The sequence below is a fragment of the Homalodisca vitripennis genome, unplaced genomic scaffold (genome assembly GCF_021130785.1).
Source record: "Homalodisca vitripennis isolate AUS2020 unplaced genomic scaffold, UT_GWSS_2.1 ScUCBcl_1952;HRSCAF=6223, whole genome shotgun sequence".
Classification (NCBI taxonomy): Eukaryota; Metazoa; Arthropoda; class Insecta; order Hemiptera; family Cicadellidae; genus Homalodisca; species Homalodisca vitripennis.
This window is the reverse complement of record NW_025778075.1, coordinates 29,967-54,896: the sequence shown is the minus strand read 5'-3', so window position 1 is coordinate 54,896 and position 24,930 is coordinate 29,967. Positions and strand designations below refer to the sequence as shown.

Sequence of the window (24,930 nt, the reverse complement as noted above, 5' to 3'; positions counted from 1 at the left end):
CATATCCAACCATGGAATTTGACTGAGCATCGTTGAAGCCTATCTCTCTTAAACTGATACATGTTTTCCTTGCTTGCCGGAGCATGTAAATATTTCTTTGCCATAAGATTTTTTGTTCGACATATCAATAATGAATGAACTATAGACAACATTTTGCATCAATCCATTCAACCTTAGTGAAGCCTGTTATGTGACGCGTGGTGTGGCGTACTACTACGGTATATGTTCTATTAGTCATAACCAATTCATTTTCTTTAAACAAACGAAATAAATCAATGATTTCTTCATGTTATTCAACCTTTAGATCAAAACGATTATGCATTGCGATGTTGTTGTCAAAAAGCATATTTATTAAAAAGCATATAAAATCCCTAAATGTCTTACACCTTTCACCTCAATGTAAGTGGGATTCTACAGCTATATTTCATAATCTATAAGATCTGACATTTTCGTTAGACCAAAGAACTGCTGAACACCTCAAGCACTAATAAAATTAGTTACATGCCATAAGCATAACTATTTAAATTGGTATAATGTCATTTATCCTTAGTATCAGTCTACTGTCTAAACTTTGCTCATAACAATAGAAATTATTTTTAGAACACAAAATGCAAATCTCCAAAGGACTTATTCAAAGTAGTATAGTGTCAGAGATGGAATTTGAGAATAATTTGCTTAAAGTTTATTGGAATAATGCCATATAATTCAAAATGTTTGAAATTTGGTTCATACTAGCTGAAACTCGTCTAAGACAGTTTATCAGAGTAGATACCGGTTAATGTTTTTTGCGTACACTCATATATAAATCATCACTACCAACATAATATAATGAGAATAATTTTAAATCATATTGTATTGAGTGTTTAAGTCACTTTAAGAATGAATGATAAAAATATAATGCACACTTTATTCATAATGCTATATTATTTTCTCTTGTCACATTGCAAACATTTTCGCGATTGTGTTGGCGTAGAAAAGCAACATTAATAGTAAGCCAAACAAAACAAGATTGACAACAAAGTTGTTTGAACCGGTGGTTTGTTCCCTGCCCATAAAAAATACTATCAAATAGAATTATTGTTAGTGATGGTTTGTTATTAACTTGATTTGTTTTTAGTAGTACTGTGATATTGTTGCTGATATAAATTTATGTGAGTTAGTTCAGTTTAATTAGAGATTTAAGATTAATGGTTGTGGTATATGGATTTGTATAGTGTAGTGTTATGTTTCAAAACAAAATCTCTTAATTTAATGTTAGGTGAAAGTTGTTTGTGACTTGTTTTTATTGACCAATGACCGAATGGAAAACAAATAAATATACCAATAAAACTGGTTTAATTGTTTTAGTGTTATGTTTTCCTATACATTTTTATTTATCAAAAAGTATTGTTTAAATTACAAAAGTTTAAATTTTGATTGTAGTTAACTGTTTACAAAATATCACTCAGTTAGGATCTAAAACAGCTATTTCAATTTTCTAAAATATACTTGTATTTGTACAAGAAGCCTTGCTTAGCTCACATACTGGTACACTGTACAGAAAGTAATACATAAACTTTTATATCTTAAATCTCAAATTAATAGGCTAAATGTAGTGTAGTAAGGGGCCACCACAACTATTGGATTAGGATCCAAATTATCGATTATAGAAATACATAAGCTATCGAATACAAAAACATTCTAATTATAGTTATTTACATTTAATTATTGCCAGCTCTTTTTAATATATGGAATAAAAGTACTGTTCAAAATTCATTGAAATAAAGTTAAATCATTTGTATGGTATTTGAGTAGACCTAAAGGCTGCAAGTACAATGGCAATGTATATATGTGTTATTTCTGTTATGTGCTGTCAGAGACGTTTACTCTCTAAAATAATAAAAATAGCTAAATGTTACACTGTTTTGTTTTGTATAGGCTAGAGTGGCCTCTTTCACGCTGATATCACTTCTTTTTGGGAAGCAGTAAACAAGATCTGATACCGTAGTCATAATGGCATGTAATTTCCAAAGTAGGTGAAATAAAGTCTGTTCATTCTAATAATGTAGTTTTTAGGTCCCGATAAGAAACAAACCTCCAAAAATAGTAACCTCTGGATAATACTAATTACCAAGTTTCGCATAAGGAAAGAAATCCCTCAATGTAGGGAGTTCTTAATTTTCCTACCTAAATTACTAAGATTTTAACCAAACAGCAATAATTGAGAAAACATGAGAACAACAGTATAAAATGTTAATTTGTTCATGAAGCCAACAAAAATTTACCTAACTTAACTTAAACTAACTATCAGACTGTATACCTACCTGAGGGGCTACTGTCCGACCTGAGGGTTAACCACCCTACCCGAAAGCTTAACACCTCCTTGCCTAAAAAGAAATATTTTTAGACTTTTTTTAGTTTTTAAGGCCTTTCTCCACTTTTATTAAATTAATAGCAAGTGGGACTTCTAAACTGTTACCTTTTTACGTGATATTTCTTACGCATGATTGGTAAAAATACAGCATGAAAATGCACCTGAAAAGTTACTTTAAAACCACAAGTAATAACTTAGTGTATGAATAAACTCTTTTAGTGCTTTAAGCGATTCTATGATTTATTTGATATTACATCAATCGTCAGTTACTATGAATTTCTTAAAATAGAATAAAATGGCCTCTAAAGCCACTGCTGGTAACAAACGAAAAATATCAACTTAGATAGTAGGCTACCTTCAGATAACATGTAAAAATTTGAGAGAGTCTAATCACAAAAGTCTCCAGTCCTGAATATTGATTTTAAGAACCTTTAATTTTGTCTCCAAATGCTTTCTAAAACTACAATAGACACCAGTATGAGATTCAAAATCAAATTGTTATTTGTATTAGATATATTTTCTTTCAAGGTAAACAAGTTGTTAGTTTCTAATTGTATTAATTTAAGTTAAACTGCAATAGTAAATAAAAATAAGTATTATCTTAAATAATTGAAGTCTGCGAAGTTAAATAATTTTGTATCCATAGATTGTTCACATAACTAAATCTAAGGCCCGTTTATTATAAAAAACATTATAACTTAACCTATGATAACAATGTTTACATTACATTTTGATATTTTTACTTCAGTATTATTTTAGTATTATTATTCAGTATATTTTAAAACAAGAAATACTAATTTCTAAAGGCTAAATTACATAAATAATAAACTAAATTAAAATTTTCACATTTGAAGATTTATTAAAATTTGAATTTGGCTATTTAAATTTTTTCTATATTTTAAGTGTATTCTGATAACAACACATTATAATCTAAGCAATTAATTTTACATGATAATCAGTAAAAATGTATTGATTTTTCTGTAACTACTAACTGTTTCATAAATACCATGTCTTATTGGAAAAACTTCGTTCAATGTGTCCATTTTGGAGGTCCACAGACTGCTGTTTTAACCCTCCGGGTGGCAGGCCGATTTTTGCCTTTGTGCAGAGTTTCACTAAATTATTTATAGATTGCATATACTGTACTATGATAAAATCCTAAAGTATTATATATTTATTTATTTTTGCGATTTCTATATTCTATAGATTTTGGAACTGGTAAAAATATTTTATATTAAATTTTCTTAATAGTCACTGTTTAAACTGAAGATAAAAAATTATGTTTCAGAGATCAAAATTAAAAGGCTATAAAACTGTGTGAAAACATTTTCTAATTAAATCCAAGATATACAAAAGTTTTAAAAATGGGGTTATTCTTTACATAGAAACAATAACTCTTTGTTTTTATAATGTTATTAGTTTCTTAAATATTTTGATACTAATTGAAACATTACAAAAATTACCAAAATTGTAACTTTTATTTCATTTCTCTAAGACAATATTGAATCATATATCTTGCTCATAAACAACTTATTGTTAATGTAGAAAATAAAAAGACCAACAAGTTAATATGACTATTTGAATTTTTATTATTTATAAAACCTAAAAACTAGTGCTCAAAGCTCATATTGCATTTAAAGCTCCAAAAAGTGCTGAAAATGTAGTAAATTAAACACATAATACAAATGTTCAAAATAATCATATTATGATTTGAAGATATACATTTTGTAGCAAATTTTATGTTGGAAAAAAAAATTTATATATATATCTCATATTTATTTCGCCATAACATTTTAGTATAAAACAAAATCTAAGAAAAGTACCGGATTTGATCTACCCCTGAAAATCTGCTTGAATCTGTAGATTAGTAAGTTACTGGTCATCCTGACCATGTATATGAGCATAAACTAAGGTAATATGCTAATTACTATATAGTCATATTCTGCAACGTAGATGAAATGTAACTAATAAAAAAAAAAAATTATGGTTGCCTGTAAAGTCGGTTTTACGGGCGAAAATTTTACGTGACAACGTCTTTTTCTCGGTAGAATATTTATTGATATGAATATTATTAAATTGCACAATAGGAACAAGGAATTGAATGAAAATAAGAATTGCACAAATTTTAACTATAGAAATATATTTTGTTTACTAAAACATTGTACATAATTTGAAATTAATTAAAATTTGTTATTGTAAATGGTAAAGTTGAATAAAATATTTACTAAAATTGGAATTTGAAATTCTTGCTAAACACAGTTAAATTCTAACTCCGCGCGTGGTGATTGGTCGGTTTAGTTCGTTTGTTTGGTCGCACTGTTATAACAGGTTAGAGGTTATAATTTGTTATTTTAAATGTTTGACTAGCAATACGCGCTGTTTCTTCTCAATCGACTGAATTACGATTGATTGCAGAGTGATTTAAACTAATAATTTACTTAACACTATCAACATTTGTCAATAGTATGACATAACCTATAAACTCAGTTTCTCAACTTTTGTGTCAATCTAACAATTAATCAATCAATGGATAATGAAATATCAGTATACAATTATTTACCTTTATTGTTGTAGTTGTTGTAAATGACGAATCTAAGCACTCCACATTTTCACGAATAAACATAGTTATCTGCTTTATCCGTGCGGCGGACCCACAGTTATCTGCTTTATCCCGTGCGGCGGACCCACTGGACGGGCATCGTAACGTTACCGGGCGTTACACTTTTTCATGAGTGATTCCGAGCCGCAACCTAATTTAAGACGTTGTCACGTCAAAAATATTCAAGGAACAAAGGCTTGGGCGTAACAATAATCAATGTTATTTTTAAGGGTAATGTAAATACGGTATATATTGAATAATATGATTTCACACAAATTCTTGTGTCGGGTATGTAGCAACCAACAAAATTGTTGCTTTTGAAACTGTCTCATGATCACTGCTGACTGACAATTATTAAATAGTGAAGCAAGAGTACAGATCGTAGGCTTTTGTTTAGTACAAATGACATTATTAAAAACTGTTTTATATCGTATGTACAAATAAAATAATGTCAGTCAGTTTTCCGCTGAGGAAACTTTTTTTGTGATGTCTCTACTAATAACTAAATTTAAAAAATCGTCTACTAATAACTAAATTTAAAAAAGCGTCTACTAATAACTAAATTTAAAAAATCTGTTTATTAAGGAAACTCCTTCATAAAAACACATAGTAGCTCCATAAATGGAATTTTTCATTGGTGCAACTTTCATTGCAAAAAAATAACGCATATGGAATTTTACAAAATTACTGAATTTTTTTTGATGCAACAGGTCAATGGTGGGAATCATGAATTTTACAAATTATTGTACTCTTTCTTTTACATTTATGTATTGAAATGAAAGTTCAGAATCTCGTCTTTTCGTTGGTATATGCTATAGTTGGATTAAACGTATTTATAAACATTAAATCATGAGTTAAATGAGAATAGTGCACGATCATTAGAAAACCAATTTACCTGCCACCTCACAAACAACAAAAAATCATTCTAAATCCGGTAATTGCCAATTTTAGGGTTAAATTAATCTATTCAAGGAAAAAGAATGTCAACTAGTTCTTTGTTCAGTTGGTTTACTTAAATTTGGTGGCTGGTGTTCAAATAATTGCTAAAAATATTTTAGTAGGAGCAGTTATTTCATTTTATTCACATTAGCCAATAAACTCCTATTGTTGAATTATAAAAAAAAGTCATCAATGTTTCAAATGTTTAAGATCAATATATGAAATATAATTTGAATGTTCTAGGTTTAATTGTCCAAGCTTTCAATGTATGAAACCCGGTCAGCAACGTACAAAATGATGATGTCCAAAGCGCCCAAGAGTAGGCAGATACAGGAGATGCCTCCTGCCTTCTCTCCAGTAACTTCACCATACGAGCTGGTAGAACTCTCTCCCATCAAGAACCCTGTATTATCCTGTCTGAGGATCGCCAAAGCCATCTTCCTCGGTGATGTGGCTGTCGGTAAAACCTGCATTATAAATAGGTTAGTAGTCTCACAGTATGTTGGCAACAACTTGCAACTTAAGAAAAAAAAAAACCGGTTGTCTGTAAAGTCGGTTTACTGACGATAGTTGAACATGACAACATCATAAGAAAATGCTGATGGAATGGTTGCATTTTTCAAAAGAGCTGTAAAGCAAAATTTCAAAATTATATGTAGAGAGTTCTTTGTGTTAAATTCTACTGGCCATTGCAGCTTCTAGTTGTTATTTTATCAAATTCCACAATGTAGACTAGGTGAAGACCTAGTTAAAAATGCCTGAGTACAGTCAATGACAAAGTAGTTTTAGGCCCCAGATTTATAACTTGAAATATAACTTGCCTCTCAGTTATCCCTTTGTAGACCAAAGTCCGATCTATCGGACAGTTCTACTATAAATTTTGCCTAAAAGGGCAATGTCACACACTTTTAAAAATTGATATTTAAATATTAGTAAAATATTTTATTTGTTCAAGTAAAATTAACCATTTTAGTCAAATATAACAGTACATTAAATAATTTACACCTGGTTACTAAAGAGATAAATTACTACTCGTCATCAGCTACTACCAAGAATCACTGACTGCATTTAATTAATTCCATTGTTCTTTTACAGTTTACATTGACGTCTGTATATGTCTTATTGCACTGCTTCTTGATTTGTTTGGTTCTCTGTCCCCAAGCTGATATTTGTCTTTATAAAATTGTTTGTTTGATCACATGGCATTATATTTCATATAAGACAGGGCATTTGTCATTGGTAAAGAGTCATTAAAGAGAAACTTTAAGAGTGTAAAGAAAATCTAATGTAAGTCTAATTGTGGAGGTTTACTAACTGCAATGGTTTTTAGAAGTTTCAAGAAGCACTTTTAGCACTGGAGTTGTGATTAGCAAAATGTGTAGCATCAGAAATAACGTATTTTGAAGAATTAAAACTAAAAGTTTTATATCAAACCGTTTATTTTTAACAATTCCAATTTTCATATTTCTTGAGTAGACCTTATGCAGGATTATCAAAGAGTAAGAAAACTGTGATTCATGAAGTATAGAAAAAATAAAACTGTATTGTTAGGAATCCTAATAGAATTTTGAAAATTCAAAATGGTTTAGTTATCGTGAGTTTGAGAAGAATGAATTTCAGTCATTTAAATTTGCTACTGGGCTGTGATTGTTTCAGATTTTGTCATCAGGCCTACGATCACAACTACAAAGCAACGATTGGTGTTGATTTTGAAGTGGAGAGATTTGACATTATGAGCACTCCATTTAATGTCCAAATGTAAGTAGATGATGTGATAATGTTAAAGCAATAATTGACAATTCCAAAATGTTTTGATATTTGGTCATTTTTTTTATAATTTTAGCACATTAGCATCTGGATAGATCTTTGCATATGCAATATTCCACTTTATACAACATGATTGTACAGTATATAAATTTAGTATTTTTAATTGATTACAATTACTTAATATATCAGTGAATTACTGTAATATTTTCTCTATGTCGTTAAATGGATTTTAGAAATTCTTTAGTACTAGATAAATCATTGTTACGGCTTGAGTGAGAACAACGGTATATGTGAAAAGATTTTACGTGCACAGCAACTTTGTTACCTCCTGTCCTTTCCCCACATCCCTCCATTGCTTCTCATGTGTCGTTTGTATGAAATGAGAAAGGTTACAATACAGAGAAAAGACACTGATAGAAACATGTTTCTAGTGCCTGTTTTCGGTCATTAAATAGACGACAGCATTGTCACGTCAACTTCAACAAAGAGTCTATCTATTACTCTAATAAATGTCCACAATCTAAGGTTGTATGTTGCAAATTTCTACTGTGTATGTATAAATATATTTATTTTAAGTAGATTGATACTAGTTAAAGAATATGTTTACATTTTCCTTACTCTAAACCATGGAGAAAGTTCATCAATATTTTACAGCAGAGGAGAGCATGCCAGGAGCTATTTTTGCCAAGCCGTACTTCATCGTTCTCATTTTGCCAGCTCTACTAGATTTTAATTACTGTAGTGGTCAGTACAGTCACGTGTGTTATGTGGCGAGTGCAAGGTTCTGTCTTATGTGCTCTTTTGAACCTATTGTATCTCGTTGTGTTGTTTGTACCTCACAGTGCTGTAATTTTTCTTCACTGTAACTTATTTTTAAATTGTAACCAACTTAACACATTCATAACGATGTGTACCCCCATCGAGTACACACGATCTTACACAATTGCCACTGTGTATGCAATCGGGTATACACCAGGCTTTCATAAATTGTGTTGTGCGCCCAATGGAGTACACGTTGCTGTACATTTCCTCATTTCGTTTTTATTGTTTGCCTGTCTTGGTGGTTTTTTAAATACGATCCTGTGCTTAAATAAATATCTCAGCCTATCGTGTACCTCATTGGGCACATGATTGCTTATTTTTTAGAAAAATTAATTTTGTAGATACTCTCTGAGGTACACAAAAAAACATTGAAAATATATATATTGAAATAATTTTTTTTGTACAAAATTGGGAAGTCTACATACTTTTTTCATTATAATTAGATGTTTAACGTAAAAAAAATCTATTATGGTTTTTTGACATTATTATTTTAAAATTTGATGGCATCTAAAAAAATGTTCGGAAATTTGCTGTTGTTGTGAACGTGTTAAAAAGAAAGATCAATATAACTCTATAGTATTTACAAATCATCACTTGTATATACCTATTATTAGTTTGTTGTATTGTTTGTTTTAAGTTTCTCTTTACATAAAATAAATAGTTTTATTGTAATTTTAATTACATTTTCTATTATCTGACCGATTAAGGTTGGATATATGAGAGTATACTGTGCTGTAACAATTTAATTTAGAACGAAAAGATGTCTATGCCTACATTGCTTACCCTGATGTAACACTCTGTATATATGGGCTTTCAGATGGGACACAGCTGGTCAGGAGAGGTTTCAATGTATAGCTTCATCATATTACCGTGGCGCTCATAGTAAGGCTTCCTGCTTGTTCATTGTTCATTTGTACTCGTCAGTTTGTCCACTGTGGCGGGGTAGTGGTGATTTGGTCTTTCTTCTGCTCTCTTTACTGGTCCAGTTTTGGTTTCAGTTGAACGTTGCACTGCGTATTTCCACTTGATGTTTTGGATTGATCACAACACGAAATGTACGAGTTTCACATAATTAGCTGTGGTGGTGGGTAGACCTCGTCATATATGTTATTACTAGGCCTAACTTGCAGTATCGGTATTGAATTTTTCTTTTGTTTACACATCGCAATATTATTTTAGATAATTCTACAACAGGTGTATAGACCTAAGAAAATCAAGGAGTATTGTACTTGTGGACGTATCAGCCGTAGGTAAGTTTTCATGATATTTGTCACCACTGAGGTTTCAATTTTATTGCATGTTTTACACGAGGTAAAACCATTGACTAATGACTTAAAATGCAAAATGTATAGGAAACTCTTGGATAGTAAAATAAACAGGCTTGCCTTGAAACCTTTTTTTCTAAGGTGCAGTGATTTTAAAGAAACCCAAAGATAAATATAAGTACACATATTTAGAAACATGCATACAGTATATTACTCAATTATAGTTTCAATAGTTACACATTGATAACAGTGTTTAGAAAAGGTGAATTGGCAACCCTGCTTCCCACATAGACTCTGCAAAGTTTTTAGGACTTATAATAGATAAAAATTTAGCTTGGGATAAACATGTAGATCATGTTACTAGTAGGATGTCTACTGGTCTATATGCATTGCGACAAATGGCAAAAATCAGTAATTTAAATACACTGAAATGAATATATTTCTCATTGATCCACTCACATTTAGCTTACAGAATAAGCATTTATGGAGCAACAACAATAAGCAATTTAGATAGGTTATTGGTCTTACTAAAAAAATCTTTGAGAGTCATGAAACATTAAGATATACAGATCTTGTAAAAAACAAATTTTTTGTGAACTTGGAATTCTGACAGTATATGGTTTACACATATTTGAATCAATAATTTATGTAAAACAATTTTTTGTTCCTATACTAAAAACTAATAAACATACATATAATACTCGTTTTAATAGACATATCGATCAACACAATCTCGAAGTTTACAAAAAGAAAACATATTACAGAGGTTTTAGATATTTACATAATTTACCAACAAAATTTATAATGGAAACAGATCTGTTAAAATTTAAAAAAGAAGTAAAGGATTACTTAACTAATGTTTCTCTATATTCTTTTGAGGAATATTTAAATACAAAAACCAATTAATTCAGTTTAAGAAGAATTGAAGATAAATTGTTAAAATGTAAGTTTTATCCTTTAAATGAAATAATATTACCATTTTTTTCATTTATATTTTAAAATTAATATTAGTATTTAGTTTTATTGTAGTGACAATATTCTTTGTACCTTGTACATATTATGGGATAAAGTGGTTTGACTATGCTTACGAATATAACCCAAAGTAGACAGACAATGGAGTGCTCTTTAGTGGTTGAGAAAGATTGCAATGCAATCGAACATTTCTAATTAATTATGTGTACTTTTATGTGTCTTTATATATTTCTTTCAAATCAGTGGATCTTATGAAGGTAGGTTTAAAGGCAAGCCTGTTGATTTTTCTATCCAATAGTGAAAATAACTGTTTTTTCTGCACATTATCACTAACATCACCCCGTACATGGAAGTTGTTCTTGGAAATCTCTCCCAAGTCCCACTCAAAACTTATATTTATATTAACTAACAACCTAAAAGAAAATGCACAACAAAAATTATTACAACTTTGACTCTATGACTCTGTTGTAATGCAAGCACAGGCTATGCAATATGCAGCTTTAATCGGAGATAGTCTGGCTGACTACAAACTTTCCACAGCACCTGAAAAATGTTACAACATTATTCAAAGTTTTTTTATTGAAACCTAAGACTGACAGGAGCTAACTGAAATAAAAGTCAAATGTTTTAAGAAGGTTTATGGAAGTAAAGTCTAGGAATCCATTTAATTTGATACACAAGGAAGGGATATTGAGTCAATAATCAAACAGATTGTTTTTGATGAGGTCTTAACAGTTGGAAGTGCCCTATCAAATGCTTGCCTACTTCAGGTTGCAGAAACAGCAGTGAACTGTAAGGACGATGTACAATTTAACATGGGTGGAACTAACGATACAGTGCTAGTCAACTATTCTCATATTTACTCATCCTTGGAGGGAATTCTAACCAACCTGAGTTTTGAAAGACCAAACGGAAATGCGAGGGCTATTCAGAAAGTAGATTACATTTTGATAGATATAAACAAAAATCAAGTATAATAAAAAATCTGTATTATATACATTTGAAAGTGACACTAAAATTCTATTTTCCAACATAATCACTATACAAATTTAGGAACTTATCGTAGCAGTGAACTAGATTTGAAATTCCAGCATTACAAAATTCTGCCACCTGAGACCAACCAGATAGTCACACCCTCCTGCAGTTACACGTCGTCATTAAAGCACTGTATCACAAGCCAGGTCTTTATTGCTGGAAATAGGTGGTACTCACTGAGTGCAAGGTTCGAACTGTAAGGCGGATGTGTCCTTCCACTTTAAAACATGCAGGACTTCTTGAGTCTGATTTGCTGTGTGTTTATTTTTTGTAGTGTATTTAGTGTGAGAAGTACTAAGTTGGTAGGTATCCATAGTGATATTTAATGTCTGCACCAGTGATGTTTGGCAGTATGTATTGTCAGGCGATTAACATGTAACATACGATTGTGGTCTAAAAGAATAAAGATATGCTCATAGGCTGCTCTCCGTGTTGACGTCACATCACGCCACTACCCTACAAACCAACGGTCCAAGTGGCCAGCCAGCAGTCCACCCAGAGTCCACCACCAGACACCGTCATGTAACCTCCGCGTCCCGTCCGTTCCTTTACGAGCGGTCCTAGAGCAATGTTACTCTAAATGTGTAGTTTAATTATTCTTCCCGACCCATAGAGAGTACAGTGTCGACCCGCAAAAATACATTACAGTGGCGACGAGGAAAAAAACTGCAAACAGTGGAACGTCGCTTACAGTGGCGACGAGGAAAAACAACTGCAACAGTGGAACGTCGCTTACAGTGGCGACGAGGAAAACAACTGCAACAGTGAATTACAGTGATTTAGTGCGGGAAAGGGCAACAAGCGTAATGAAAACACGTGCAAATAACAACGAATGTGCAGGGACATTCGGGACATTGAAACAGTGAATTACAGTGATATAGTGCGGAAGGGCAACTATCGTAATGAACACCGTGCAAATAACCGCGAATGTTGCAAGGACATTCCGGACATTCCAACGGTCGGGAGTAGTAAGGTACGCCGATCGATATAAACTATTCTTGGTGTAAAGCAGCGCACAAGCTGATTTTTAATCGTTGCAATTAATGCCGTTAGACGATTATTTTTTACGGGGACATTTTTAAACAGTTATTACGGAGTGTACAAGAAAACAAAATGGCAACTATCGGGTCTATGGGTTATTTTGATAGTGCGGAAGAATCGTGGCAGTCTTATATAGAGAGATTTGAGTTTTTTATTGATTGTAATGATATCGATAATTCAAAGAAACTAAGCACTTTGTTGACAGTTATGGGTGTAAGGACCTATACGTTACTGAAAGGACTTAATTACACCAGACAAACCGTCTGACAAGTCGTACAAGGAAATTGTGGACACTAATAGCGAATCATCTGCATCCCAAGCCTTCTTTTATAACGGAAAGATTTTAATTTTAGTAGGCGGAATCAATTGGATCATGAAACGGTTAGCGATTAAGTATATTGTGCATTTAAAACAGTTATCTAAGTATTGTGAATTTGGTGATAAATTGCACAGACTACTTAAGGGACAGATTAGTCGCGGGTCTGCGAGACCAACAGATACAGAAAAGACTTCTCGGGAAGGAGAAACCTCACACTTATGAAAAAGCCCGTGCAACTAGCTACTGCAATGGAATTTGCTGAAGAAGGGGGTGCGGCCCAGATGACAACTGCAGGAGGACGTATTCACCGGATGCAGAGCAGCGGGTCGATACCGAAAAGGACACAGGCGTGCGAGCATCGCAGCGAGACGGTCATCGGACGGCGGGAGAAGGCGCTGGGAGACATCACCTGCTATTGTTGCGGCAAGCGAGGATCACACACAGCATCGCAATGTCGGTTTCGTGAGTACACGTGTAATCATTGTAAAAAAGAAGGGACACCTTGAAAGAGTTTGTAGATCGAAAAAATTATGTTAACCAAACCTAATGAGAACAAACCAAATGTTTTTACAAATAGGTCTCTAAGGAGCCTTCAGCTAAAGGGAAACAGTTTTACAGCAATAAAAAGCAATATGTTTATAAAGGTAGGCAGCACTGATGTAGAGGAAAGTTAAAGAATCAGCAGAGTCCGGTTCAGATAATCACTGGAAACATAAAGACAATGACGATGTGTAATGACATTTCCAATCTATTTATGGTTAAAGAAATAGAAACTAAGATTAATAAAATTGAGCCAATAACGTACAGTTTATTAGTGGAAAGTAAGGAAATTGTATTTGAAGTCGATAGTGGAGCTTGTGTTTCAGTTATGTCAGAAAAAGATTGTAAGACTAAGTTAGGAAATATAAACATGTATCCAACTAGCTTAGTATTAAGTTCATATACACATGAAAAGATCAGGCCTTTAGGTAAGGTTTTATGGTCAATGTACAACATAGAGGTAAAGAGAAACAATTAGCTTTATACATCGTAGCTAATGGGGCTAATCCCTTGTTAGGGCGTGATTGGATGCAAGCATTAGATTTAACAGTTTAGAGTGCCTAGTAATGTAAACAATGTACAGTCAGCTGATCGCACGAGCATGGTGGGGGTTGTGCCAACTGCAGGCGGCAGCGCGGCAGACGCATGCACGCCTGTCAGTGGAAGCCCACAACACACCTGTAGAGTGGTAAACAAACAAACATCTGTCAATCCGTCTGTTGTCACAACAACAACAAACAAGTAGAATTACTGTACAATGAGTTTCCAAATGTATTTACGGATAAGTTGGGATGTTTCAAGGGTGCACCAGTTAAATTAAAGTTAAAAGAAAATGTAGTACCAAAATACTTTAAACCTAGGACGTTACCTTTTACACTTAAAGAAAAAGTAGAAGCCGAGCTGACTAGACTATGAACAAGAGAACGTTATTTCCACCAGTAGATACCAGTGAATGGGGGACTCCCATTGTACCAATTATTAAGGGCTAATGGGAAAATACGAGAATTTGTGGGGATTATAAAATAACTGTAAATCCTTTCTTGGAGGTAGACCGACACCCGTTACCGAAAATTGAAGAAAATATTTGCCAGCCTACAAAACGGAGAAAAATTCTCTAAAATAGATTTATCTTCAGCTTATCAGCAGCTTAAACTAGATGTAGATAGTCAAACATATTGTACAATTAGCACACACAAAGGATTGTATGCTTACAATCGCCTATGTTTTGGTATCAGTTCAGCACCGGGAATATTCCAGAGAATAATAGAACAAACATTACAAGGTATCCCGGGGGTAACTGTATTTTTAGATGACATTCTAGTAACAGGTAAAAACAATGAGGAACACTTGCATAGACTTAGACTAGTGTGTCAAAGACTTGAAGACAATGGGTTCACAGTGAGCAAGAATACAAATGTAAATTTTTCTGTGACAGTTTAGAATATTTAGGTTTTGTTATCAGTAAACAAGGGTTTGCATACCGCACCTAGTAAGGTTGAAGCAATTGTCAAGGCACCTGAACCTCAAAAATGTGACACAGCTTAAAGCCTTCCTTGGTCTTGTTAATTACTATTCACGTTTTCATTCCTAGGATATCCACTATTTTAACCCCAAGTGGTATCAGTTGTTAAGAAAGGATACCGATTTTGTATTTAATTTATAGCATGTAAGAAGGCACTACAAGAGATTAAGCAAAAGTTAATCTCTGCTGAAGTTTTAGCGCATTATGATCCTGCATTACACTAGTGGTAGCCAGTGATGCTAGTCCATATGGCAATTGCATCAGTTTTGAGTCAGATTCAATACGACGGTACAGAAAGACCTATATCATTCGCAAGTAGAGTGTTTAAATAGCGCTGAGAAAAACTATTCACAAATAGATAAGGAAGCATTAAGCAATTGTATTTGGTGTTAAGAAATTTAGTCAATATTTATATGGTACACAGTTTTTGTTAAAGACTGATCATAAAGCCTTTAGTGGCTATTTTTGGACCAAAGAAAGGGTTACCTGCTTTCGCAGCCAGTAGGTTACAACGATACGCTTTGTTTTTAAGTGGTTTCCAATATGAGATTGTGTATGTTAAAGTCCCAAAACCATTGGCAATGCCGATGGTTTTATCTAGATTAACCTGTAAATAGTGAGATTAAAGATGAAATCTCGGAATGATGACCTTAATATTAATGTCATAGGTACCTATTTGCAGTGTTTAGCTGAAAATGACATACCATTAAGCTATGTAGACATAAAAAGAGAATCAATGGTAGATAGTGAAATCAAAAAGGTAATAATCCTATGTAGAATTAGAGTTGGCCTATTGTAACTGAACCAGATCTAAAGCCATTTGAAATTAGACAGTCGGAATTAACCTTGGAGCAAGGGAATCCTAATGGTGGGGGTACAGGGTGGTAAAAACCTAAAAGGTTCAGAATAAAACATTCTGAACGAATTGCATACTTCACACATAGGTATTGTTCGCTATGAAGGCATTAGCCCGTGCATATGTATGGTGGCCTAATATCGACCGGGACATTAGAACAACTAGCTAACAGCTGTGCAGCCTGTTTGGAGGAACGAGCAAAACCGCCCAACAGGGCTTTTCCTGCATCATTGGAATGTTCCGGAACGAGTTTGGTCTCGAATTCATATTGATTTTTTTTGGACCTTTTCAGTCCAAGTTATTTTTTTGTGGTAAAAGATGCGTACTCTAAGTGGCCAGAGGTGTTGCCCGTTTGCTTCAACGGCAGCTGTTCACACGATTGTGAAATTAAGGGAATTATTTAGTAGGTATGGTAATTGTAGACCACATAGTGTCCGACAACGGACCACCTTTTACCAGTCAAGAGTTTAAAGAATTTTTGATGTCAAATGGTATCAAACACAACGTTTTTCACCACCATACCACCCAGAAAACCAATGGTTTGGCAGAACGGTCAGTCAGAACTATTAAAAATAAATTGAAAAACAGCTCTTCATAATTCCAAGGATTTAGAATTAGCTTTGAGTAACTTCCTGTTCACTTATAGAAATACAGTGCATTCTACTACCAATCTATCGCCAGCTCAATTAATGTTGGGGCAGATCGCTAAAGTCTAGGTTAGATTTAATTCGCCCAAATGTTAAAGCAATAATGTCAGATAATCAAGGAAAAACAACGATTGTACTATAGGGGTAGTAAAAACTAGACAGTTAGCTATTGGACAACCAATCATAGCCAGAGATTACAGAGGTAGAAATAAGTGGATACCAGGTGTGGTAGTTTCACGATTAGGACCAGTCACGTATTTTAGGTTGAACTGAATAGGGCATGAGGTGGAAACTGGATGGAAACGACATATCGACCAGTTGGTAGGTTTACAGTGTAGTCCGGAAATGTCTGAGTTGACAACAATGCCTAGACTCCCAGACGCAAGCAAGCGTGGCAACAGAGCACACGCAGTGAAACGATCGATATACAGTCGCGGGACAGAGCGAGCGCAAGGTCGCCAGTACTTTTAGCAACGACCTTGCCCCCCTCTCCGCAAAACCATAACAATAACAGAAACGCTCAGGGGCAAAGCCCCAGCCCACGTACAAATGTAAACAATAACAGTTCCAGCGTTTCACCCAAAACAAATGACACCTGTTAGACGATACCCACTAAGGGATCGTAAACCTTTAGTCAAAATGGACTTGTAAATACAACCCAATTGTGACTTGTATATAATTAATATTGTTTAAGCATTATTATTATCGATTTGTTAATTGTGTTCATTCAATGTGTTATTAATTGCTATATTCTGATTTATTGGTTTTGATTGAAGTGTTTGTGATTTGTGTTAAATGATTATATTGAGTTTGTATTTTGTTCTCTATAATCTATACTTACAAAAATAATAAAAGAGTATAATGTCAATTTTTTTTTATTTCTTATTCATTGTAATTGATTTAAAATTGGAGGGAATTGTTAAAACAAATTGTAATTGATAAATTTCTAAAATTGTAGGGGACTTATGTATTTAAGGGGGGAGGATTGTAGTGTATTTAGTGTGAGAAGTACTAAGTTGGTAGGTATCCATAGTGATATTTAATGTCTGCACCAGTGATGTTGGCAGTATGTATTGTCAGGCGATGTAACATACGATGTGGTCTAAAAGAATAAAGAATGCTCATAGGCTGCTCTCCTGTGACGTCACATCACGCCACTACCCTACAACCAACGGTCCAAGCTGGCCAGCCAGCAGTCCACCCAGAGTCCACCACCAGGACACCGTCATGTAACCTCCGCGTCCCGTCCGTTCCTTTACGAGCGGTCCTAGAGCAATTGTTACTCTAAATGTGTAGTTTAATTATTCTTCCCGACCCATAGAGAGTAACAGTGTCGACCCGCATACATTACAATTTTTAGTACCCATCTTGCACAAAATTTATGGTAACCTAACTTCTACGTAACAATTGTAACAAAATCCTTGAAAATTGAGGAAAACTAAGTGAGATTCTGTGAGTCAGCGGTCTTTTTTATCTTCTCATCGACTTTAGAGACAATTTCATAGATTACAATGCTTGGTGGCCGCCTACTTCGTTCAGCATCACGCATATTAGTTCGGCCATGTTTAAACCTAATGCACCACTGACAGCCTCCATGATCCTCCATTTTTGTAGTCATGATCACTTACTACACTTTTGTCCTCAAAAATAATACAACCAGGATCAATATCATCATTGTCACTATCAAAATCAAATAGTGTATCCTCAATATCTTCATTTGCAAAACAATTGCATCACTGCCACCTCGGCTTGTTGACGCTATTTCAGTTGAAAATGAAAACTCACTTTAAATATTTATTTGTTGACAGCTAAATAATCATAATAAATCTATATCTATCTCTAAACAAATGTTTAACCAAACATAAGCAGACACCAGACACTACAAGTCGTTGGTCAGCTGAAAATAAATACTACGCAGGTTATCAAGTACGTAATGTAATAATTCCAAAAGTGAAATCACAGAGGGAGATAACTTGTGTCTGGTTATTTAAAACCCTTTCTACAGAGACGTTAAATCGATCAATATGTTTCTGAATGGCTTTTTTGTTAGAAATTCACATTACAGCAGATATCAGACTGTGTCCGGCCTTGGATCGGAATGGCCAAGGTAGCGATGCAGACTGAGTTTGCCCATGGACCCTAAAGGGTAAGTCTAAAATTTGTTCTATTCACTGATGATACCTCTCTTCAAACAGGAAAATATTACACTGATCTACAATATTCTGCACAGCAATCAATCTTCAATATGTTTAAGTGGTTTGAAAGCAACTGTTTGAAATAGAGAATATTTTCAAAACAAATATTTTAGAGTTCCAATCAAATCATAACAAAAAAATTTGTAATAGAAATTTATCATTCCATATGGAAAAATTTGCAAAATTTTGAGATAGCACAACATTTTTGGGAATAAATTTGGACAGTTTTTTAAAGTTGGAAGTCCCATGTGAAGACATTGCAGGTAAAACTAAGTAGAGCAGCATTATTTGGAATTAAAAGTATGTACAAGGTCTGTTCAAAAAATTAACAATTTATGTTTTTTTTTTTAAAATCAATCTCAATTTTGTCCTCTTCAAAGTAATGCCCATTAGATATTTATTATACACTTGTACCAACGTTTCTCCCAATCCTCGAAGCACTCAAAAAGTTGTTTTTTGTGGTCTTGTTCAGATCCTCCTTTGATGCCATCTTTATCACGTCAATCGTAGTGTAGTGTAGTCCTTTCATGGGCGTCCAGCACACTGTTCGTCGTTCACATCTTCTTGGCCTTCTGGGAACATTTTGTACCACCGATATACAGTCCAAGGTTGCTTCTCCATAACCCACAGTCACATTTGGATTGCATTTGCGCATTTAATTTCATTTGCAACATAAAATTTGATACAGATACTTTGATCAATTTTTGCAGATAGGCATAAATCGAAGACAAGCCATGACAAGTGCAAGCGAATCAGCTGTTAACAATTAACTGAATATTCAAAATGGCCAAACTGTTGGAATATGTCAGAGACATGTGCACCAACTAAACGGCACAAAAAAAGCATATACCTAACCCACGCAAATACATTAAATTTTCTGCTAATACTATAATATCTATGTTTATTAACAATGTTGACGCTATTCTGTCCTTTTGTATTTTGTCAATACAGTTGTTTTTGTTTGAATGATTTTGGTTGGATGGGGATGTGAATGTCTCTTGGGCCCATGGTGCGTCACGATGACCTCAATCCTTACAGATGCCATAATTTAATGTAAACTAGCAATAGAAAATTAAGGGTTTGATTGTCCGCAGTTGTGGCAGTGGTGTTTGACTTGACTTCTGTGCACTCTCTAGTAAGCTGTGGCAAGTGGCTTAAAGAAGCCCTCAAGGTCAACCCTCAATCTCCTCTCATTTTTCTTGTTGGCAACAAGATGGATCTATTGGTGAGTTGGCTGGCTATCAGTTTTCCATAACAAGTTTTTAATTGTCAGTAATAGAATGCAGTTGTTTTTTTTCCGTTTTAGATCTTCAGAACGTGTCTCTTATTTATCAGCATATTATTACAAAATTATTTAAAAGGCTGGGTAAGGATTTTTACAATTCGAATTATAATTCTGGATCTAACTAAATTAATATTTTATTATAGGTTTGACAATTCTTTATTTCATTGAAAATTTGATAAAAGTCATTGTAAGTGTAGGTTAAATTGTGTTAAATCAGACAAGTTGAAAGGTACTAATAATTACATTTTTATACATTCAAGATGTGCTTGTCATCGAACAATTAAATATTAATAGTGAACCTGGTGATTGAAATCAAGCACTAGATCTTGATTTTAAATTCAAATTTGCTTACATCAAATTAAGAAATATATAAACAATGACTTCTTTTCCTTGACTTAGACAATTGAAATTGCTTTCAATAGTTGTCTTCAACTAACAGAAATTAAAGTCCTAGTTCGAAAAATTATTGTACAACTGAATAAAAAGTTTTCAATAATTATAATTGTGCCTTCACTTTATTTTATCTATCTAAGTATGTTGTACAGTGGAACCTCGATAAGTCGGATTAATCGGAACTGCGGCTGATCCGGGTTAACGAAAATCCAGGTTAGCCGGAGAATGAGGTAAAAATTAATAAAATACGGTATACTTACAGATAAACTCCATTATAATTGTAAAAACATCAAACATATGGACATTTAATTATTATTAATCCTTACAGTACATTTATAACTGTTCATTTCCTGTTAAAAAACTCAGTCAGCTTTGGTTGTGCCAATGTCGTCTGCCGCTAGCGTGCTGTGCGATCCCTCAGTCTCTTCAACATGAGGAATTCAGCCGGCGATGTTTCTGCCTGCCGCTTGAAATAAACCATTAGTTCGTTTAGTTTGGTCACTGCATCTCCATGACTCATCACTGGATCTTCAATGTCCCCGTCTGCCTCCTCAGCGTTTGATTCATTAGCATCAGATAAAAACGACGCGATCACTTCCTCGTCAGTAAGTGGCTCATAGCCTCCATTATTGTCTGCCCCTAACCACAGAGTAATGTCATTTTCATCGACTTCAGAGCAGCCATCAATATTTTGGAACATATCCAAAAGTTCTTGGGGCTGGACATCGTCTGGAGAGTCATTTTCCATATTACAGTTCCCCACTGGTTGAATTATATTTTCAAGCAAGTCGCATACACCCTTCCACAGTTTTTTCCAAGATTTAATTAAGCTGATTCTAGTCACTTGTTCCCAAGATTCTCCAATCATGTACATTACAGTTTTCACATTAAATGTTTTGAGAATCTCAACTACACCGTGTCCTCCTTCATTGTCAATGATTGTGCTTAGCATCTGTCTTCTATAAACCTTCTTGATTTTCTCGAGAACCCCCTGGTCCATGGGCTATAATAGCGCTTTTACATTAGGCGGCAAAAACTTGACGGTAATGTCGCCACTGACCAGCACATCTGCAGACAGATGTGAAGGAGCATTATCAATTAGTAGAACAGCTTTAATTGGCAACCCACAATCTTTTAAAAATTTCGTCACACCTGGCACAAAACAATAAAAAAACCAGTTTTTAAAAGTGTTGCTGTCCATTCATGCACTTCTTTGAGACTTGTAGACAACTGGTAGAGAATCCCGATTTACGTTTTTCAGTGCTCGCGGATTTTTCGCTTTTCCTATTAAAAGTAGAGGAAATTTATGCTTCCCCGAAGCATTGCTGCAGGCCATTATTGTCAATCGGTCTTTGCTTTTTTTGTATCCCTTTGCGTCTTTTTCAGTTTTTGAGGCCAAAGTTTTGCTCGGCAACATTCTGTAAAACAGACCCGTCTCATCTGCGTCATATATTTGATCTGCCGTTAAATTTTCTTCTTTAACAAAATCCAAAAACTTGTTTTTTTTAGTCATAAGCAGTGCTGTTGTCCCCAGATAGACTTTCTCCTGTGATAGATAGTTGGCGAATACCATGCCGTTTTTTCCACCTATCCAACCATCCTTGACTCACAGTAAAATTTGGTTCACAATCAGGCAACTGTTTATTCAGCTTGATTGCCTTTTCTTGAATGATAGGCCCAGACACTGGCAAACCACATTCCCTTTCCGCACAAAACCAAACATACAAAGCGTCGTCAAGATTCTCGTTTTTAGCTTTCTTAGCTTTGCACCGATTACCCAAACTGTCTTTTGTTATCATCTTGAAACAAAATTCTTCGATTTTTGTCCTAATTTTTTCCAATCCGATACTGTAGATGTACCGACACCATAAGATGCTGCAATTGTTTTTAAAGATTCGCCTTTATCAATCCTACCTAATGCCTCTAGTCTCTTTTCCATTGTCACTACAACATTTTTACGTTTTGTTGCCATCGCGTAGATAAAAACAAACGCACAACACAAATGAAGCACACTATCTGAAGCACGATTGCAGAACAGAAGCAAACAATACAGTACACTACACATACAACACGGGCACAAACGAGCAGAGCGAGGTAGAAACGGTACTGAGGGGCCAGGCGTGGCGGTAGCATGGGGGAGGATTTGGGGAAATACACGTCTGTTATTGTTTCCGAGAATCCGGGACAATGACCGCCACTCAGCCGCCGTGTGCCATGAGTCACACACTCACTGTCGTACAGTCCCATCAAATACTGATGCAACATCGATTCACAGATACTATACCACTCAAAAATATTACGTTTATATTATTGAAATGTTTGTCTGATTTTTTATTTTTTAATTTAAAATCGGTCCGGTTAGCCTGACTTCCGGGTTAACGGGGGCCGACTTATCGGGGTTGTACTGTACTACAAAGTGCACATTTGTCACCATCAATTTTTCTGGTTGCAGTCACAAGCCGCGCTGGCTGAAATGGACCGCATGGCGAGTAGAACGGCTGCACGGCTTGAGGCCGAGTATTGGCCTGTGTCTGCCCTCACCGGCGAGAATGTTACGGAAATGTTCCGCAGGATGGCAGCTCTAGCATTCAGCAGACTGTTGTGTAGTGAGATGAACAACCGCCAGCAGCCCATTTCCATTGGCACCATTGGTCAGTTGAGACTAGTACAAATTTAATGATTCTATTTTACAGTTTAATCATAACAAAGCGTTTTATTGATACTGCTGTATTTTTTAGGAACTATTCATTGCAATTTCAATATATATAATCTTTATAGATCTTCTATGTCAAGTATAAACTTCTAACAAAATAATTTTGTTTCAGATATATCTAGGAAGCAGTCTACAAAAGATTCAAGGAAGAAAAGCAATTGTACAAACTGCAACATCTAAAGCAGCAACTGCACTGTCCTTACACTGCTATACTCTAGTCAATTTGTGTTCTCTCTACTCTATATGTGTTCAATATATTTTATTAATGTTTTATATACAATAGAGTTTATATTTTTAGAACCTTTATACAAACATTTATACTGTAACTTATTGTAATAAAGTGATATTCTACAATACAAATTTGCTTAACATATAACCATTATTGAGTATAAAACTTTAAAGTAAGTATATTATAATTGAGTTCAGTTCCTTAATTCTTCGGTGTTAACCCAATTTATTTTTGTACTTAAGTATTATTCAGTCACGGAAGTGGGGTCTCCAGATGAAATTGTCCAACTCTTATTCTTTACAGATAATAGTATTTTAGAAAGACGTGTGTTAGATAGATGGCACAGGCATAAAATGTAGTGTTATAAACAGGCGTCAGAGTTCGTTTCGTTGAATAATATAATGTTTGACGGTTTGATAAGAGGTGCAGCCCGGGGTTTTGAGTACACCAGAATGTCAGTTGGATTCATACAAAGCTTAATAAGATACCTTTTGGAGAAGAAAGTAGTGGGTTTGTTACAAGTAACATCGAGAAGGGGGCGTCTGCTTCATGTTGCACAGCAATGACAGACTTAGCTCAGGGTTGAGCGGCAGGAAAAACATTTAATGTTTAGAATTGGCGGCGGATAAGCGCCCTGCTGCTCAATTATGCCATGGCTAGTGTCGGGTGTTCCCCCTATGTGCAACACACACATTAAACTTTAAGTCCCCACCCAATCTAGCGCTCACCGCCCACCGCTAACCACTCGTATCGCGGCCGAGGCCTCGGTTGGTCTATGAACGATTGCTCCTTACACACGCTCCGACTGTCATCAAATTACATAGGTTAAAACGGTGGTGGCTCATAGTGCCTAAGCTCACAGCGCCACAACGTGAATTTGCTCACAGCGCCACAACGTGAATGTGCTCACAGCGCCACAGCTCATAGCGCCACAGATTTGGCCGGAGTGCTCACAGCGCCAACACAACCGAATAAATAATCGGGTCCATGCTCACAGCTCATAGCGCCACAGATCTGGTCGAGTGCTCACAGCGCCAACACACAACCGAATAAATAATCGGAACCATGCTCACAGCGCCACAGGTCATAGCGCCAAAGATTTGGCCGGAGTGCTCACAGCGCCACAGCTCATAGCGCCACAGATTTGAGAGTGGGGGAAACACCCGCTGGAGGGGTAACCCGCCTTCCCTGTACCAACCTCCAAAGTTATAATTCCCGTGATAACCAAGAAACATTGTTTCTATTGTTTGAACCGGTATTTTAAAACCTATTATGTGCTAATCACGTTTGTATTAATTAATTAACCTTTGTGTGTATATCTGTATTTATAATGTTTAAAAATAGATTGTTATTGTTAATGAAATAATAGTAGAACAGGTATTAATTATCACGAATTGATTGTAGTTTTTTATTTTCTGTACACATCAGCTTTATGTCA

At 34.7% G+C, this 24,930-nt stretch overlaps 1 protein-coding gene across 3 annotated transcripts; it reads left to right on the top strand.

The window, feature by feature from the left end:
* Positions 1-1,009: 1,009 nt before the first annotated feature.
* Positions 1,010-23,619, top strand: LOC124371760 (ras-related protein Rab-34-like). 3 transcript variants are annotated; one of them, XM_046830101.1, is made up of 8 exons: positions 1,022-1,151; positions 1,918-2,011; positions 6,135-6,373; positions 7,548-7,649; positions 9,298-9,362; positions 19,967-20,097; positions 23,003-23,201; positions 23,376-23,619. In XM_046830101.1, exons 3-8 carry the CDS (start codon positions 6,156-6,158, stop codon positions 23,441-23,443), a joined length of 783 nt encoding a protein of 260 aa, XP_046686057.1. In that variant the 5' UTR covers positions 1,022-1,151; positions 1,918-2,011; positions 6,135-6,155; the 3' UTR covers positions 23,444-23,619. The 3 variants fall into 3 exon arrangements, with proteins under 3 accessions (XP_046686058.1, XP_046686055.1, XP_046686057.1); XM_046830102.1 differs by lacking the exon at positions 1,918-2,011 and having other exon boundaries at positions 1,010-1,079; XM_046830099.1 differs by lacking the exon at positions 1,918-2,011 and having other exon boundaries at positions 1,016-1,151.
* The last annotated feature ends 1,311 nt before the right edge of the window (positions 23,620-24,930 follow it).

What these genes read in the sequence shown, in the direction of transcription:
- LOC124371760 (XM_046830102.1), top strand. Translation starts at nt 6,156, where the DNA reads ATGTATGAAACCCGGTCAGCAACGTACAAAATGATGATGTCCAAAGCG. An exon ending in AAAACCTGCATTATAAATAG is followed by an intron (nt 6,374 to 7,547) that starts GTTAGTAGTCTC and finishes TGATTGTTTCAG; the next exon opens with ATTTTGTCATCAGGCCTACG. An exon ending in CATTTCCATTGGCACCATTG is followed by an intron (nt 23,202 to 23,375) that starts GTCAGTTGAGAC and finishes ATTTTGTTTCAG; the next exon opens with ATATATCTAGGAAGCAGTCT.